The sequence below is a fragment of the Toxorhynchites rutilus genome, chromosome 3, assembly GCF_029784135.1.
Source record: "Toxorhynchites rutilus septentrionalis strain SRP chromosome 3, ASM2978413v1, whole genome shotgun sequence".
Classification (NCBI taxonomy): domain Eukaryota; kingdom Metazoa; phylum Arthropoda; class Insecta; order Diptera; family Culicidae; genus Toxorhynchites; species Toxorhynchites rutilus.
The window spans coordinates 10644111-10663250 of record NC_073746.1 but is presented as its reverse complement, the minus strand read 5'-3'; the positions used below and the strand labels follow the sequence as shown (position 1 = coordinate 10663250).

The window sequence follows — 19140 nt, the reverse complement described above, 5'->3', positions numbered from 1 at the left end:
GAAGAAGACCACCTTCATCTCTGCAGCTAACTCTCTATACACAGTTAATTTCTCATTCAAACAGCTTCAAATACCTCGGAGTGTGGTTTGACACCAAATGCATTTGGAAAGTCCACATAGAATATTTGGTACAAAAATGCCAGAGAAGGATCAACTTTTTGCGAACTATATCGAGTTCTTGGTGGGGAGCCCAGCCCGCTGACATGATCAAACTGTACAAGACCACTATTCGTTCAGTGATGGAATATGGTTGTTTCGTTTTTAGTATGACCGCAAATTCGCACTTTATCAAACTTGAACGCATTCAATTCAGGTGTCTCAGGATTTGCTTGGGTTTGATGACGTCGACTCATACAAAAAGTGTTGAGGTTTTAGCTGGCGTTTTGCCCCTCACAAATCGTTTTAACGAGTTGAACTGTAGATACCTTGTCAGTTGTCATATTGCTTCCAGTGACGTTAGGATTGGCTTGGACCTTCTTTTCGACAGGAATCCACAATCAAGGTTTCTTATTTCATATCGAGAATGTCTCACCCTGCCTACAACTGAAGCATCGATGAAATGTTACTTTGATTACGATTTTTCCTCTACGATATCTTGTGTCTCGGTTGATACTTCATTGCAAAGAAATATGCTTAGCGGAAGATCTTCAATTTCCGTAAAGAGCTTGTTCCAAGAAAAGTTGTCAACATATTTTGCGGACGCTGTATTTTACACAGATGGTTCCCTGAAGGATGAGTGTGCGGGGTTTGGAGTGTTTGGCACTGAACTGGAGGTTAGTAGGCGGTTGATAGACCCCTGTTCAATATTCTCGGCGGAATTATCAGCGATTTTATTCGTGGTAGATTACATCAAAGGTCTCCCTCCTGGTAAATACCTTATTTGTTCTGACAGCTTTAGTGTTTTGAACGCTATAAAGAATACAAAAACATCAAAAAAGACAAATCGATTTGTGTTGTACATAAGAGATACCATTGCATATCTCTTATCGTGCAACTACTTTGTACTATTTTTATGGGTTCCATCTCATTCTGGGATCGCCGGAAATGAGATGGCTGATACATTGGCGAAGTGCGGTTGTGATACTAACGAGATCTTCGTCAGAGAAATTCAGTCACACGATTTTCTTCCGATTCTCCGTAGTAGGGCACTCGAGTCATGGCAGCAAGGGTGGTCTGCAAGTGATCTTGGTAGATACTGCTACAGTATTCTTCCTTCCGTTAAAACAAAACCTTGGTTCGATCAGATCGTTTCTTCACGGATGTTCATACAAAATATGAGTCGTCTAATGGCAAATCATTATACTCAAAACGGTCATCTTTTCAGAATCAACATCACCGATTCGAATCTCTGCGACTGCGGCAAGGGATACGCCATCATTGACCATCTCGTCCGGGAGTGCGAACGTTACGGGGCATATCGAACCAATATTCTGACCGGAATTCCTGTTCAACCAATTCGAGATATTCGCGGAAACAAGGACATTCAAACCATGAAGCTCTTACACGAATTCATCATGAAATCTAAAATTCAATTATAATTTGGTACACTGTTCGCTTCGCTTTTTTAGACCAACACATAGTATTAGTTAGTATAAGGTAGTTAGTTCCCCTTCCCTTGTCCATCCTTTTGTATGCGAGAATGAAAGCTATTGAATGTTTGGAAAGTATGTGTGTGAGTGTGTTTGGAACCAACCCCGAGTAAGCCGCGGGTAATCGTTTCCTCATAGCTAATTGTTTTATTATTAAGTTTATGTTATGTATATTCTATAATAGTTGATTGGCCAAAATTTGCCCTATGGGACAGCTGTGCCTCATTAATTTTAATAAAGGAAAAAAAAGCGATAAATGCGAGACTCTTCAAGTTTAGCTCAAATAAAACCGTCCCTCAAATATCGTTTCACAGTAATTACAGTTACAGTTTTATGAACTCCATATAATTACTACACGAAGCTTCAAAGATTATTTTATTTCTTTAGCATTGGAATGGATAAAAAATAATTCTATATAAATCATAGCCAATCTTCTTTAAATAAAACGGTTCTTCAGGATCCAGTTTTCTTCCCGTTTTTTTGAGAGTAATCTTCCAGTTTTTTGAAAAATATTATTGGCAGCCCTGTTCACGGGAACTCTAAACCTACTGTTGGTGAGCGAAATGACCAATCGAGACACCCCTCAACTTGATGTATCATCATCATCGCGTGGTAGCAATGATACATCGATTGCTACAAACCAAAACCTATATATATTGGTCGCTTTCTATTACCATGCAGGATAAAATTTTGTAGAATCGTTCAGAAGAATTTACTGTGAAATTTAATGAATTAAATATAATTATTAAGTAGAAATTAATGAAAGAAATAAAGTTATTAGTGGATTATTAAAAACCGTGCTTCATATCGTGAAAGAAGTTTCGCAATCCAACGGAATCGGCAGGACTGCATCGGCGATCAACCTTCATACTTTAGCGGGACATTAAACATCATCCAATCGGAATCCAATCGGCAACCCAATCCAGCTATCGAACAACTGGTCCTTCGAACCGGATTCTCGAAGCGATCCAACGGAGGCTATTCCAAAGGAAATTCACCTGGCGCCATTGCAGTCAATACCCAATATAGGATACAATATCTTTCGATATTGTGGAAAATTCGCCATCTTCAATTTCACTACAATAATCCAAGGATCAATGAAGGAATTGATAATACCATACAAGGCATTGTTCTAACGAACAAATAGGTGAGCGCGGTTCCATTACATTACAAGAAAAATCCCATTTCTGCTCGCGGTTCTTTTTGTGGAATCAGGTTACGTTCCCAACGATAACAATAGACATTGTTTCTGACTGTTATCATTTCATCTGGAAGAGAAATAAATCCAAGGAAAAGGTCGAAACATCAAATCCGTTCATCTCGTCGTTATCCTTCAACCATCGTTATACCAATCGGTGGTCCATCCAGTAGAACTATTCGGAATAGATTCCTATTTTTCGAAATTGTACGAGGAGCATCTTTAAAGAAAAATAAGGCTCGATTCAAGAGCTAATAGGTAATTAGCTTTCCAAACACCTTATATCGTTAAGCTTTGCTACTTTGGTCTCATTTTTCGAGGGAACACAACATGCCATCTACATCGAGAGCAAAGTCTAATGCTCTAAGGGCGCTGCAGACGAAGCTGAAAGGACTTCAAACATCGTTCAACAACATGTACAGCTTCATGGAACAATACACCGAAGACACTAGACACTCCGAAGTTGCAGTTCGACTGGATAGGCTGGACAAGCTCTGGGTCGAAATGACCGAAGCTATTGACGATGTAGAATCTCACGAAGACATGACCGACGAGGAAGAACTATTCGTTAAAGAACGAGTTGATTTCGAAAACCGCTATTTCAAGTTGAAATCGTTTCTCATGGAAAAGACGAAGCAGGACTCAGACGTAAATACGCTCAACCAAACGACTCGCTCTCTCGACAATACTCTCCCTGGACCGAATCCGCATGTTCGTTTACCGCAGATCATTCTCCCAAAATTTAACGGCCAGCTAGACGAATGGCTTTCGTTCCGTGATCTGTATATCTCGTTGATACACGATCAAACAGATCTTCCCGACGTGGAGAAATTCCACTACCTTCGAAGTCAAGCTTCACCTTCAAGCTTTGGCGGTTATTGACTCGCTTCCTCTTACCAGGGTGAATTATGCGGTAGCATGGGAACTCCTAACGAAGCGTTATTCGAACTCAAAGCTCCTTCGAAAACAACAGGTTCAGGCTCTTTTTGATTTGCCAAGCATCAAGAAGGAGTCTGCAAGTGATTTACATTCACTTCTCGATTCATTCGACAAAATAGTCAAAACGCTAGATCAAGTAACACCACAAAGAATTGATTACAAGGATCTACTATTAGACGAAGTTGGGAGGAATTCTCTTCCAACAAAGAAGTAGATACTCTGAAAGATCTGGTCGAATTTTTGCAACGGCGAATTAGAATTCTCGAATCACTACCTGGCAGGTTCAGTGAACCAAAGGCTGATCACGTTATACTGAAGTACCCAAGAAAGGTTATACCAATGAAAGCTTGCAATACTATGGTGCGCCCATCTAGCCAACTGAAATGCGTAGTGTGCTCGAATAATCATCTACTGTACCAATGCCCTCAATTTCTGAAATTGAGTGTATCGGAGAGGGATAGCATTCTGAAATCCAATGCATTGTGCCGAAATTGTTTTCGGCGTGGACATCACGCGAAGGAATGTAATTCCAGATATACGTGCAAACAGTGTAAATCAAAACATCATACCCTCGTGTGCTTCAAAGCGAAGGCCGAAGAGAAACCAATTTATCACACCGAAGTCGAATCAACACCGATGAACCCGAGTGACGTTAACGAAAATCCAGTTAATACGAAGGTTATCAACCTAGCATCCACTACTAAATTAACTTGCGATGTGGCTACAGGTTCACCAACAGGAGTGTTTCTACTCACAGCCATAGTGGTATTAGAGGACGACAAAGGTCATGAGCTGAAGGCGAGGGCTCTGCTAGACAGCGCAGCGGAATGCAATCTAATCAGCAAAAGATTAATGAAAAATCTGATAGTTCGAGAAGAAAGTAGCATGGTTGAAGTTGTTGGCATCCAAGGTTTATCAACCAAGGTTCAAGGAAAACTCGTTATTAAGGTGAAATCACGAGTTTCAGATTTCGTTCAAACGATGGATATGTACGTTTTACCCAAAATTTCGGCTCAAATATCCAAGGCACCCATCGCTACCAATAAATGGAATATTCCCAAGGGCATAGAATTGGCTGACGCACTGTTCTTCAAATCAGAACAAATCGATTTAGTACTAGGAGCGGAATACTTGTTCGGATTTTTCCCTACTGCTTGTCGTATTTCGCTGGGCGATCATTTGCCTTTATTGATCGATTCTGTGTTTGGGTGGATAATTACCGGAAAATATCCCATAAATAGCCCGATTCATTCTGCTGTATGCAACGTTGCACATTCCAATCAATTAGAAGATATGCTAGAAAGGTTTTGGGAGTGTGAAGAAGTTGGCTTGGATAAAAGCTACTCACCAGATGAAGCCAAATGCGAAGAGATATTCGTGAAAACAACTCAAAGAGATCACGTGGGTCGATATACTGTATCCTTACCAAAATCAGAGCTAATTGGCAAGCTATGTGACTCGAAGCAAATCGCCGAGAGAAGACTAATACAATTAGAAAGAAGACTAAATCGAGATGCAAGTCTAAAAGGGGAATATAGTGCATTCCTTGAAGAATACGCAGCATTGGGTCACATGCAGTTGGTTTCAGTTGATGATGGAGAACGTGTTTACCTTCCCCACCACCCAGTTGTGAAGGAGAGCAGCACCACAACGAAGGTGCGGGTGGTGTTTGATGCATCTTCGAAAACAGTATCGGGCCTATCCTTGAATGATTGTTTGTTGGCTGGCCCGACAATACAAGATGATCTCCGTTCCATTATTTTGCGCTGTCGAACACGTCATTATGGCGTACTTCTCCAGATCAACCACTGAAAACCTACGAACTGACTACTATCACCTACGGAACCAAACCTGCGCCGTTTTTAGCAACGAGAGCTCTGGTACAGCTCGCTCTAGATGAAGCTGAAGCTTATCCATTAGCATCAAAGGCCGTTTTGGAAGATTTTTATGTAGATGATACCATCACGGGAGCAGATGATCCTGATAGTGCCAAGAGATTAAGGATACAATTGCAACAAATGTTATTGAAGGGCGGTTTCAAACTACGAAAATTTGCCTCTAATTTTCCAACAACTCTAGACGGATTACCCAAGGAAGACCTCGCTATTCAATGCGATGAAATTAATTTGGACCCACAATCTACTGTTAAGACGCTGGGATTAATTTGGATGCCTGGCAAGGATGTTTTTCGATAACGATTTGAAGTGAACTCACCACCAACTGATATGCAGTACACCAAGCGCAAAATATTATCAATAATTGCCAGTCTTTTCGACCCTCTCGGTCTAATAGGGGCGGTAATCGTATGGGCCAAAATATTTATGCAGCTCCTCTGGCGATTGAAGGGTGATAATAATTGTCAATTATCATGGGATGACACTCTCCCACCAAGGATCGAAAACGAATGGATGCAATTCCAACAACACATTCCACTACTAAATGATTTACGCGTGGAGCGGATCATCAGTCTGCCAAGGCCTGTTTCCATGCAAATACATATGTTCTCAGATGCCTCTGAGAATGCCTTCGGATCGTGTGCATACCTCAGAACTGCAGATGCCAATGGGGCAGTGAAAGTAGCTTTGATGTCCTCGAAATCGCGTGTAGCCCCATTGAAAACCCAATCCATCCCGCGATTGGAATTGTGCGGTGCACTACTGTCAGCCGAGCTGTTTGAAAGGGTGGCTAAATCAATCAAATTATCCACAGAGGTATTTTTCTGGACAGATTCGAGTACAGGAGGTTACAACAACCTCCTTCCACGTGGACAACTTTCGTTGCCAACCGTGTCTCGAAGGTGCAAGCAATAACGAATAAATACACCTGGAACTACGTACCTGGAGAGCATAATCCAGCGGATCTCGTGTCCAGAGGAATATTACTAACCGATATAATCAACAACCAGTTGTGGTGGGAAGGTCCAGAATGGTTGAGAAAAGATGGAGAGAACTGACCGGAACAGAATTTTCATTCATGTTCTGATGAACTTGAAAAACGACATACTGTATTCAAAATTGATAAAAAGCGGGAGCAGAGCTTCGATGAGTGGTATTTATCACGTTTTTCAAATTATACTTCTATGATTCGAATAACAGCATACTGGAATCGGTACTTCAATAAGCTTCGAAAATCACAGAGAGATCTACTACCAGTCGGAGCATTGACTACCAATGAGTTGCTAAATGCGGAAGCAAAAATTATTAAATTGGTTCAAATAGACACCTTCAATGATGAACTCAGCACGTTATCACATGACAAAGGAGTGGCGAAATCGTCACCTTTACGATGGTTTAACCCATACATAGCACATGACGGTCTACTCAGAGTCGGAGGGAGAATTGGTCAATCGAAAGAACCTGAGCGTACAAAACACCCGATAGTTCTTCCTGCGCGACATCCATTCACCAACATGTTACTGCGGTATTATCATACGAAATTAATGCATGCTGGTCCCCAGCTATTATTGAGCACAGTACGCCTCCGATATTGGCCTCTTGGAGGCAAAAACGTAGCAAGGGAAATTTGTCATCAGTGTATTCGGTGCTACCGAACAAAACCAGCGGCCATTCAGCAGTTTATGGCTGAGTTGCCATCGGCCAGAGTCGCACCAACCAGGCCATTTCTAACGACAGGAGTGGATTATTTCGGGCCTATTTATGTGAGAGCGGGTTATCGGAAAGCAACGGTGAAGGCGTATGCAGCAGTCTTCGTGTGTTTCTCTACAAAGGCTACACATTTGGAGCTTGTTACTGATCTCTCCACAGCTCGCTTCATTCAGGCTCTACGACGATTCATTTCGAGACGAGGGAAATGTGCCAACATCTACTCGGATAATGGCACCAACTTTGTAGGTGCCAAGAACCAGATGAAGGAACTGTTGGCAAAATTGAGAACCAAGGAACATCACGACATGGTGGCTAAGGAATGCACGGATAACGGAATGCAGTGGCACTTCATCCCACCCGGAGCACCACACTTCGGCGGCCATTGGGAGGCTGTGGTACGGTCGGCGAAGCTTCATCTACTGAAGGTACTCGGAGATTCAACCACATCCTACGAAGATATGACAACACTATTGGCCCAAGTAGAATGTTGCCTGAACTCCAGGCCTTTGACTCAGCTTTCTGATGATCCTGGAGATCTTCAGCCTTTGACTCCGGGACATTTTTTGGTGGGCTCGTCCCTCCATGCTTTACCTGACGAGGACTACACTCACATAAACTTTGGTAGATTGAACCAATGGGAAATAGTACAGCGACGCCTTCAAGACTTCTGGAAACGATGGAGGACCGAGTACTTGACTCAACTACAAGGTCGAAGCAAGTGGTGGAAGGCACCTGTGGGAGTGAACGTCGGTCGTCTTGTAGTTATACGAGAGAATAATCTACCACCCATTCGATGGAGAATGGGACGAATCATCGAGATACACCCAGGAACGGATGGCGTTGTGGTTTCTCTCAAGACAGCCAATGGAATTATACAGAGACCGGTTCAGAAAATCTGTTTGCTGCCATTAACGGATACGGATGAAACCCAGACTGAAGAGGATACTCTGAAACTCCGGTCGCTTCAGGGGGGGCAGGATGTTGGTGAGCGAAATGACCAATCGAGACACCCCTCAACTTGATGTATCATCATCATCGCGTGGTAGCAATGATACATCGATTGCTACAAACCAAAACCTATATATATAAGTTAACACCCACATCCCCATGTACTACACGAACAGATCAACTAACCACCGAACAACAGCGGTGACCCACTTCCAATAGAGCTAACGCATCAGTTCTCCGGGCGACACATGAACAAACAGCGCATCATCATTGACGGCGCATCGACCTGAATATTTGCACCGTCAACATCATCGATACCAACGACCCATCGAAACATCGACCTATCGTTCGATACACAATCCTAAGGCTCAGCGCTTTGGCCAGGTCGAAGTCCACCACGATCGAGCTCACCGGAACCAAACTGGAGAATCAGCATAACCGTACGCCGCGTTAGGGAACTCAGCTCAGGCTAATTAGTAAGGAATAAAGTCAGTCATAATTCGATGTTCAAGTGAGGTAGTTCGTTTATAATTTTTTAAAAACCTTCCCAAAGGCCTAACTTCTTTAACTGGCGCAGTCGGTAGGATGCGATTACCGCTCAAGTGTTTCGAAATAGATATGAAATAGTGATCGAATTGATTAAGTGCAGAACAATATCGGATTAACAGAAAATAGAAATAATCTAGTGCAAAGTGAAGTTTAACTGAATAACGAGAAAAAGAGGCCCAAATACAAAAGACAATACGTGTGCTTCGAAAAAGACTTGAACATTACTAATGTTTGTTTCAAAGAAGAAATTTATCAGATCAATCAATGAAGGTGCTATCGGGAAGAACCACTCTGCGAATATTAGTTTTATTCTCCATGTAAGTAATTCTCCACAATTATTATCTTATACCTTCTATATAACTAAAGTTAAAACACCCAATGTGGCAGAATTGATATCTGCATAAATATTAATAATATCATTATCAAAAGAAATTAAACGTATGTGCAAGTAGACCACCTCGCGTAGCGAGTAACTAGTGTGTAACAAACAGAGAGCATATCTGTAGTTCCACTAGTGCGGAAAGTTCTTATCAGACCATCCAACGGTGAAGTGCTAATCTCACACCGCGTAGGAGACTGATCGCATAGCAGAGTGAATATCTGTGGTAGATGCGATCGGTACAATAAGATTTCCCCCGGTCGAAAGCACAGTGTCTACACAGCAGAGAGAATATCTGCGCCGTGTGTAGCCAGCCGCGTTTAGATTGTAAGAAACAATCGCCATATAAAATATCGCGTTTAGATTTAAGATCTGCGCCGTGTGTAGCCAGCCGCGTTTAGATTGTAAGAAACAATCGCCATATAAAATATCGCGTTTAGATTTAAGAAAATTCTAAAGAAAAACTAATCAAATTTCTTCACCCCCGAGATATAGGATTTGATGGACCGTTTCCATCCCTATAATTTAAGAAATCGAGAAATGAACACGGAAATGAACAATTCTCCTAACCCAATACCTCCTCCTCCACCTCAACCGAATCCTTTACTACCCCCTAGACAGAACATGAATCGAATTGAAGAAACAAACAGAATATTCGAACAGGCTGAAAAGATTACGAAATCTCTCCAAACACCCCAAGCGGTGAGAGAACTGCAACCATTCGACGGCAATCCCGTTAAGTTGCATAGTTTCATTAGGTCCGTCGAACATTTTATGCCATTCATGGAACCTATTAAAAATACACCTTTCGAGCAAATTTGGCTTCAAGCTATAAGAAGCAAAATAATTAATGAAGCGGACCAAGTCCTAGAAACTTATGGAACTTCTCTCAACTGGGATGAGATTAAAGCAAATCTCATCGCTTATTATAATGATAAACGTGACTCAGTCACACTTACCCGCGAGCTGTTTCAACTTCAGCAAAACGGATCAGTTGAACAATTTTTTGGACAAGTACAAAATCTTCTATCCTTACTAATTAATAATACTAATATTTCTCCAAGAGAAGAGAATATTAAAAATGATAGAAACTCGACGCATAAGGAAAATGCTCTACAGGTTTTCCTAGCAGGGCTGAAAGAGCCGATGGGAGGGAACGTGCGTGCACGTCAACCCAGAAATATAAAACAAGCATTTGATGCTGCGGTAGAAGAACGTAACTATCAAAGTCGTACGGGCTTAAGTAAACCGACTTTAACACCACGTTTACCCAAACCAATACATTTTTATCCTCAATTACAAACTCGTCAACCGATGTTTAATCATCGACCATTTATTCCCCGTCAACCATATCAATCATATCAGCATGAAAGTATTCCAACCAGACCAAACTTTACGCCTCGTTTTCCAGCTCCACCTCAGGGCAATAATACCAACAATGGACAACTTCGGAAAGCATTACCGAGTCCAATGAATGCTGATAAATCCATTCGCTCTAAATATGTAAATTACGTTAATAGACCACCGCATAATTATAATGCAAGAAGCCAATTCTTTCCTGCTGTCCCACCGAGACCAGCACGGATAACGGAATTAAGAAATATTGAACAAACTCAACAAAACGCTCAAGAGTATCAATACGAGTATCAATGTTATCCCTTGGCAAGTTATCACCACGATTACTACCCAACGCCAATGGATAATTATTCATACGAAGAAGACCATTCAGAAATACATTTAGAAAATGAGCAAGAAACTTCCAATGAGACCTACGAACAAGAAACTTCTAGCGAAGCAGTCGATAACCTAAATTTTCAACTGGAAAGCACATCCCATTTCCCCAGGTAAACTCAAAAAATTTCATCCCTTACATGGAAATTCCCACACGTCAAGGGTTTGGATTGAAATTATTGATAGATACGGGAGCTAACAAAAATCATTTATGCCCCCGATTTGTGAAAAAATCCTTTGCGCTGCCTACACCAACTGTTGTCTCCAACATCTCAGGCACTCACAAAATTGAACGATATGTCGACTTCAATCCATTTCCCGACTTAACTGATAAATCGTTCAAATTTCATATTTTTGATTTTCATAATTTTTTCCACGGCCTTATTGGGTATGAAACGCTTCAGGAACTTAAAGCGAAGATTGAAACAGATGACAATTCCATAACCATATTAGGAACAAAACTTCAGATGCTCAGAAAACATCCAGAACCTTTCTCAAAGGAAATTTCAAGAGAAACCATTCATAATATAGAGATACCAGTTTCCGAGCAATCAGGTGATTTTTTACTAGAAGATGATCTCGAAATCAATACAAACCTTTTCATATGTGCTGGTTTATACCAAGCAGTAGGTCATAAAGCCATTGTCAGTCTCAAGAACAGTTCAACTGAGAATCAAACACTTTCATTAGATTATCCACTTGAGATCACTCTTAATAACTTTGAATGCTTGGTTGAGCAAAACGAATTCAATTTTTTGGAAGCTCGTCCTGACAGATTCAGAAAACTTATGGACCAACTTCGTCTGGATCATTTAAACAGAGAAGAGAAAAATAGTTTGATCAATGTCATTGAGGAAAATCAAGATATTTTTCACCTCGACAACGAACCCCTTACAGCTACTAATGTTGTGAAACATAAAATTTTGACCCATGATGAGATACCTGTGTATCAGAAAAGCTATAGGTATCCTCATTGCCATAAAGAGGAAGTCGGCAAACAAATTCAGAAAATGCTTGATGAAAACATAATTCGTCCTTCTACGTCACCATGGAATTCACCCATTTGGGTCGTTCCGAAGAAAGCGGATGCTGCAGGTATTCAAAAATGGAGAATCGTCGTTGATTACAGAAAGCTCAATGCTAAAACTGTGGATGATAAATTCCCCATACCGAATATCACGGATATCCTAGATAAATTAGGGAGAAGTAAATATTTTACAACCCTAGATTTAGCTTCGGGATTCCACCAAATTCTGATGGAAAAAGACGATATTCAAAAAACTGCATTTTCAACTGAGAACGGCCACTACGAATATCTAAGAATGCCATTCGGGCTGAAAAACGCCCCGGCAACATTTCAGAGAACAATGAATGCTGTGCTGGTAGGCCTAGCCGGATTTATCTGCCTAGTGTATATGGACGATATCATTGTATTCAGCAGCAGTTTACAAGAACACTGCAACAACTTAAATAAAATTTTCGCTGCTCTTAAAAAAGCCAACTTAAAAATACAGCTCGACAAAAGTGAATTTTTGAAGAAAGAGGTCTCCTTCCTCGGTCACGTGGTGAATGAAGAAGGTGTAAAACCAAACCCAGAAAAAATTGAAGTTATCCAAAATTGGCCAATTCCCAAAACCGAGAAGGACATTAAATCCTTCTTAGGAACACTGGGATACTATAGAAAATTCATAAAGGATTTCAGACGGATAACGAAACCGCTAACACAATGTCTTCGGAAAAATGAGAAAGTAGAACATACTCCAGAATTTCTAAAAGCATTCAACAAGTGCAAACAGATACTTTCTAGCAGCGCTATTCTAATACACCCAGATTTCGAAAAAACCTTCATATTGACAACAGATGCATCCAAATACGCAATAGGAGCTGTTCTCTCACAAGGTCCAATCGGAAGAGATAAACCTGTTGCTTTTGCATCGAGAACACTCAGTCAAACCGAAGAAAAGTACTCCACTATTGAGAAGGAGTTACTAGCTATTTATTGGGCAACCAAATATTTCCGACCGTACCTTTTCGGAAATAAATTCATTTTATACACAGATCACAAGCCGCTTACTTGCGCCGTGAACTTGAAAGATCCATCAAGTAAAATTGCCAGATGGATGATTGCTTTAATGGACTATTCCTACGATATAAGATATCGTGCCGGAAAACAAAATGTCGTTGCCGATGGCCTCTCTAGAATTCCCCAAAATTTAAATCTGAATGAAGAACAAAATGATTCTTCATCAGACGCTGCTACGCAACATTCGGCAGACACCGATGACTCGGAATTTATCGCATGTACCGAAAAACCGGTAAACACTTTTTCCAATCAGATCATTTTGAAAATAGATGGAACTGAGAGTGAGACCACCGGAGAACAAGTTTTTCCCAAAGTCCTAAGACACACGTTTACAAAAGTGAATTTTGGTGTACCAATATTACTAAGAATATTCAAAGAATTCATGGATCCTAAAAGAGTAAATTGCATTTACTGCCCAGAAAATCTCATCAACACCCTTCAAATTGTGTATAAAAACTATTTTTCTCGCGTCAAAACGTTTAAAGTAGTTATTTCACAAAAGTTCTTAATTGACTTAAAAACTGAAGAAGAACAGAATGAAGTCATAAATACAACACATACAAGAGCTCACAGAGGCATCGAAGAAAATCTGATGGCTATCAGCCAGAAATTCTACTTCCCGAACATGAAAAGGAAAGTTAGAACACACGTCACATTGTGCAATACGTGTAAAACTGCTAAATATGAGCGACATCCTTATAAATTGAACCTAGCCCAAACTCCAATACCTAAAAAGCCGCTAGACATAGTTCATGTTGATATATTCATATGTCAACCAAACACGTTCATATCCGTGGTAGACAAATTATCGAAGTTCGGAATGCTTTTTCCAATTAAATCGAGATCGATTCCTGACGTCCGTTCAGGACTGACAAAATTCTTCTCAACATATGGGATACCCAGACTTTTGGTCAGTGACAATGAACCAGCACTAAAGTCTGTTGAAGTAAGAGGCATGTTAGAAGAACTAGGAATTGAAACATATTTCACACCATCTAATAAAAGCGAAGTGAATGGAATCGTTGAACGATTTCACTCAACAATTGCAGAAATGTTTCGCTGTTGTAGATCGAAACATGAGGGATTAAGTAAGAAAGAGTTGTTTAGAGTCACTGTAGCACTTTATAACGACACTATTCACTCTTCAACCAAGATGCGACCCAAAGAAGTATTCTTTGGAATAAAAGAGGGAGAGGTGAGACCGAGTAACATTGAAGAAATTGTTAGGAAAAGGAATGAAATATACAATGAAGCAACATTAGCTCTCATTAAAAAACAAAAACAAGATTTACAGCACCACAACAAAAACAAGGAAGCTGACCCATCACTGGAAGTGGACGAAACTGTATACGTCGCGCGCCAAGGGGTCAAAAGTAAAACAAAGGATAAGTATAAACGATATCAAATCGCAAGAGATAACACAAAAACCTTCCAAGATCAGAATGGAAGAACGATACATAAAACAAAAATAAGACGTCAAAGAAAATGACGTCTCGAAACCCAAAGTAGTACTCACATATTTCTCTATTCCAGATTAGCCCTTGATGTTACAGCAGAAGTGACGATAACAGACCTCTCACGACATGATGGAATAATAGCATTTAGCGAGAGAGAAGCGAAGATTATCACATCTCAACATTTCCATCTCCACATCGTGGATTTGGAAAAGTTCGAAAGTAGTTTCACCAACCTCCAGTATACGTTACACCAGTTCGAACGACAAAATTTCACGAAACCATACCTTAAAACATTGGACATTAGGATGAAACAAATTTCCGACAATTACAAACAGTTGAAACCCATACACCGACAGAAACGAGGACTCTTAAACCCATTAGGAACGTTTATCAAATCATTGACCGGCAATTTAGACGACGACGATTTACAATTAATCCGACAAACGATAGAAAATTCAAAAACCAAAACCAACACACTTATTGACAACAACAACCGACAAATCAGAATCAATCAGGAATTCGAAGCTAAAATTAACAATTTAATTAGCCACGTAAATGAAAACCAAATTGAGGTTTTAAGAAGAATATCGAGAATTGCCAATAACGTAAACACAGAATATGAAAATCATTTAAAAGGAATAGTTCACGATCTATTTTTCAATCTAGATCTACTAAACAACCAACTAAGAGACATTTTTGAAATTGTACAACTATCGAAAATAGGGATTTTATCTAGGGCAATATTAAACAATAATGAAACAGAGTTTGTACTAGAAAAGTTAGAAGAACAAAATATTCACATTAACAATATTGACCAAATTTATGAATTTCTTAGTATAGAAACACATCATGAAAGTACAAAAATAATATTTGTGATCAAGATCCCAATATTTATGTCAGAAAAGTTCCAATATATTAGATTTGAAACATTACCAAGAAAAAACAGAATTATATCGACACCCTACAACTCAGCTGTTCTGAGTAAAACACTGACACTAGGAATAAATAACGAATGTACAATTGTTGAAAATTATAGAATTTGCCAAAGACAGGAGCTCACGAATTTAACAGGCGACGGTTGTATCGACAACGCATTAAGAGGAATCAACGCATCTTGCCCCTACGAGGAACATCGCATCGGAATGGACATTAAGCCTATCGACGACCACACGCTGATCGTGAGAAACGCTGATAAATCCGTTCTTCTGGATTCAAATTGCAACATCAAATCGAGACAGATAACGGGAACTCTACTGATCAAATATCCAAACTGCTCTGTTTCAATCAATGGAAGCAAATACGACGACAAGAGGACAATTAATCATCACGAGATCAGAACTATTTCAACAATTGGAGTGAACTTTCAGCCAACAGTAATCTTCAACCAACCTGATCTGCAACAAGTAAACCTGCTTAGAATTGAAAACCGAGACCACATCCATAAACTGCAAAGAGACCACATAACACTGCAACATACTACGATTGGATTCCTGATTCCACTCGCAGCCATGATCATAGGATTGGCAATCATGAGCCTGAAGAAACATATTGGAGTATACACCACACCACGAAATGTATCAACAGAGGTAAAACCCTATGCTAACACAAAAAGCATGACATCTTCCCTCTCCTCAGATCAAACCCAACAAGACAAATCACTAGAAAACCCAGCACAAACAACTTCAACGATACTCGCAGAAGTTCATCTATGCAACAATCAACAACAGCGGTTTCAATTCTAGCAGCCTCATCGAATTGTACCTCCGAAGAAAACAACTTAAGATTCGAGACGAATCTTCATTAGGGAGAGAGTAGTTAACACCCACACGATCAACTACACGCTGTACTACACGAACAGATCAACTAACCACCGAACAACAGCGGTGACCCACTTCCAATAGAGCTAACGCATCAGTTCTCCGGGCGACACATGAACAAACAGCGCATCATCATTGACGGCGCATCGACCTGAATATTTGCACCGTCAACATCATCGATACCAACGACCCATCGAAACATCGACCTATCGTTCGATACACAATCCTAAGGCTCAGCGCTTTGGCCAGGTCGAAGTCCACCACGATCGAGCTCACCGGAACCAAACTGGAGAATCAGCATAACCGTACGCCGCGTTAGGGAACTCAGCTCAGGCTAATTAGTAAGGAATAAAGTCAGTCATAATTCGATGTTCAAGTGAGGTAGTTCGTTTATAATTTTTTAAAAACCTTCCCAAAGGCCTAACTTCTTTAACTTATATATTGGTCGCTTTCTATTACCATGCAGGATAAAATTTTGTAGAATCGTTCAGAAGAATTTACTGTGAAATTTAATGAATTAAATATAATTATTAAGTAGAAATTAATGTAAGAAATAAAGTTATTAGTGGATTATTAAAAACCGTGCTTCATATCGTGAAAGAAGTTTCGCAATCCAACGGAATCGGCAGGACTGCATCGGCGATCAACCTTCATACTTTAGCGGGACATTAAACATCATCCAATCGGAATCCAATCGGCAACCCAATTCAGCTATCGAACACCTACCTTTACCTGGCAGCTGACCCGGAATCTTTCAGGAAGTTATGGAGTATCATATTTGAAAAACTCCTACGAATATGGTCAAATCTAATGATGAAGTTATTGCACTTTTCTGTTTTGAGGTCTGTTTGTCCTCTGACTGGCTGTTATACGAAAAGCACACGTTCCGTTGGACAATTATGTTGCATCTAATTAATAGACGCGAAAATTTGGTACTGAATACTGTTAAAAAAAAGTTCTGCTCTGATATTTTATATATTTCGCTGACACTATTCGTTGCGCTGGATACTCTGTGGCGGTTTAGTACGGATTTGTAGATATGATGTTGTTTAGATTTCTAAAATCTCATAAATCTCAAGTTCAAAGTCCAATCACAAACCTTCAACCCGCGAACTCCCATTTCCTCCAACCAAAGTCCACCGAATGCCCCCATTAAGCATCTATTTTGAGGAGTGAATTCCACGCCGGGTTCGTGATTATCCAGCTGCGCCGAACACTGCGCGCTGCTTTGAATGAAACTCAATACGGATTTAATGACCGTCAATAATAATAAAACTATTTCCGTTATACGCGTTTGACACCGCTCCCCACGTGTCTTTTTCTCTTGGCCATGGCAAAACTGCAGCATCCATCCACCACACGTGGTTTGCACAAGCACTCAAGCATCGATACAATTGTCACCTTTCTCTCTCACTCTCGGAAGAAATTTCTCCATCGGCCATCATCACCACGGGTCCATGTGTAATGGACCACATATGTAAGCAACATTCGGAGAATTAACCGTCCGTAAATAAAAGTTTCGGTGACATGTCTATTTGGCTGTGGTCGAAAAATAATTTGTATTTTAATTACAGAACCTCGAGTGACGCATGAACCGAGAGAGTGGCGGTGAGAGTCTGGGTTCAAACATAACCATTAGATCCAGACGTTAAGTTTTTGAATGGATGGGTTTAAATCGAAATGGAAAGATGTTCAAGAGATGCTGTGTGGATGAGAAAACCAGATGGGATCACGGAATGATTTTCACAAGTGACTTTCTGTACAACTCGAGCACACATAGCGAAACGTAATCGTAAAATGGTTCGAGTGGAAAACTATATGGTCGGAGAAACCACAATTGATTAAAACTTTCCTTCATTCCATCCGTGCAAATTATTTCCTCGTCGAATAGATTGGCATTCCTCCTCTGACTTACCTTATCATCCTCCGATGGGTCGTATTCTTCGATCCATACCGTTTGAATCTCCTCGCCTTCGTCAGTTACCAGCTTCAACTCAGGTGTGTAGCACTTTCGTAAAACAACAATATTCTCCTCGTCGACACTGCGATAGTCGCCGTGTTGCGTATTAACGTGACGAAAGGGAGCCAGCTTGGCCATTCCGTCTTGAATTGATTCGCCCGAGTCTCCATCGACAGCACGGCCAACCTCGACCTTGTCCGGGCCGGAATTTAGGTTCAAGGATTCGATTTCCATTGCTCGATGAACACACTTTATTCACTGATAATTTTATCACACACACTATATTTTTCTGCCACTATCGCCACTGATTGATTTCACCAAACTCAGCGACAAGCACTGATGTCGCACACTTTTCCCCGGTAATTCACAAAATCTGCGAAAAATGCCCGAGAAAGGATTCCGGAATATCCGTAAACACGACCGAGAGCACCAGAGCAACAGCAACAGAGCAAGCACACGAGAAAGGACCCGAGAATGTAAATATAAACAAAACTGCTTTACCGATCGCTGCCTTGCAATCTCACATGCGGCTTTTTTGACATTTTGCTTCGCGTGCACACAGTCGGCGTGTTGCCGAAACGAGCTGTGTGGATCCGAGCGGATGGAATGCTTCGCATTGGGTGAAATATTTCAGACTGAGTAGGTCCACGTGTTTGTCGTAAATATTCCTGCGTGAATGAATATGATTTCAAAATAATTAATGAAAAATGCGGACGATGGTAAATTCGAAGTTTTTAAAACACGTCATCGATAAGAATATTTTCCATTCTGTAGATTACATTTATACCGCATGTTTGAACTACCAAACGTGAACGATTAACGTAAACGACATTCTCTGTTGACCTTAATTTAAGAAAATTACAAAACATGTACTTAAAATACATT

At 40.5% G+C, this 19140-nt stretch overlaps 1 protein-coding gene across 1 annotated transcript in view; it reads right to left on the bottom strand.

Moving 5' to 3' along the window:
- The window catches only part of LOC129780217 (pseudouridylate synthase RPUSD2-like), a 619255-nt gene extending 600537 nt beyond the window's left edge, over positions 1 to 18718 (bottom strand). Inside the window, exon 1 of the mRNA XM_055788249.1 lies at positions 18211 to 18718. Coding sequence (XP_055644224.1) covers positions 18211 to 18489 — 279 coding nt within the window. The 5' untranslated portion in view covers positions 18490 to 18718. The remainder of the gene's footprint in view (positions 1 to 18210) is intronic.
- Between the last annotated feature and the right edge of the window lie 422 nt (positions 18719 to 19140).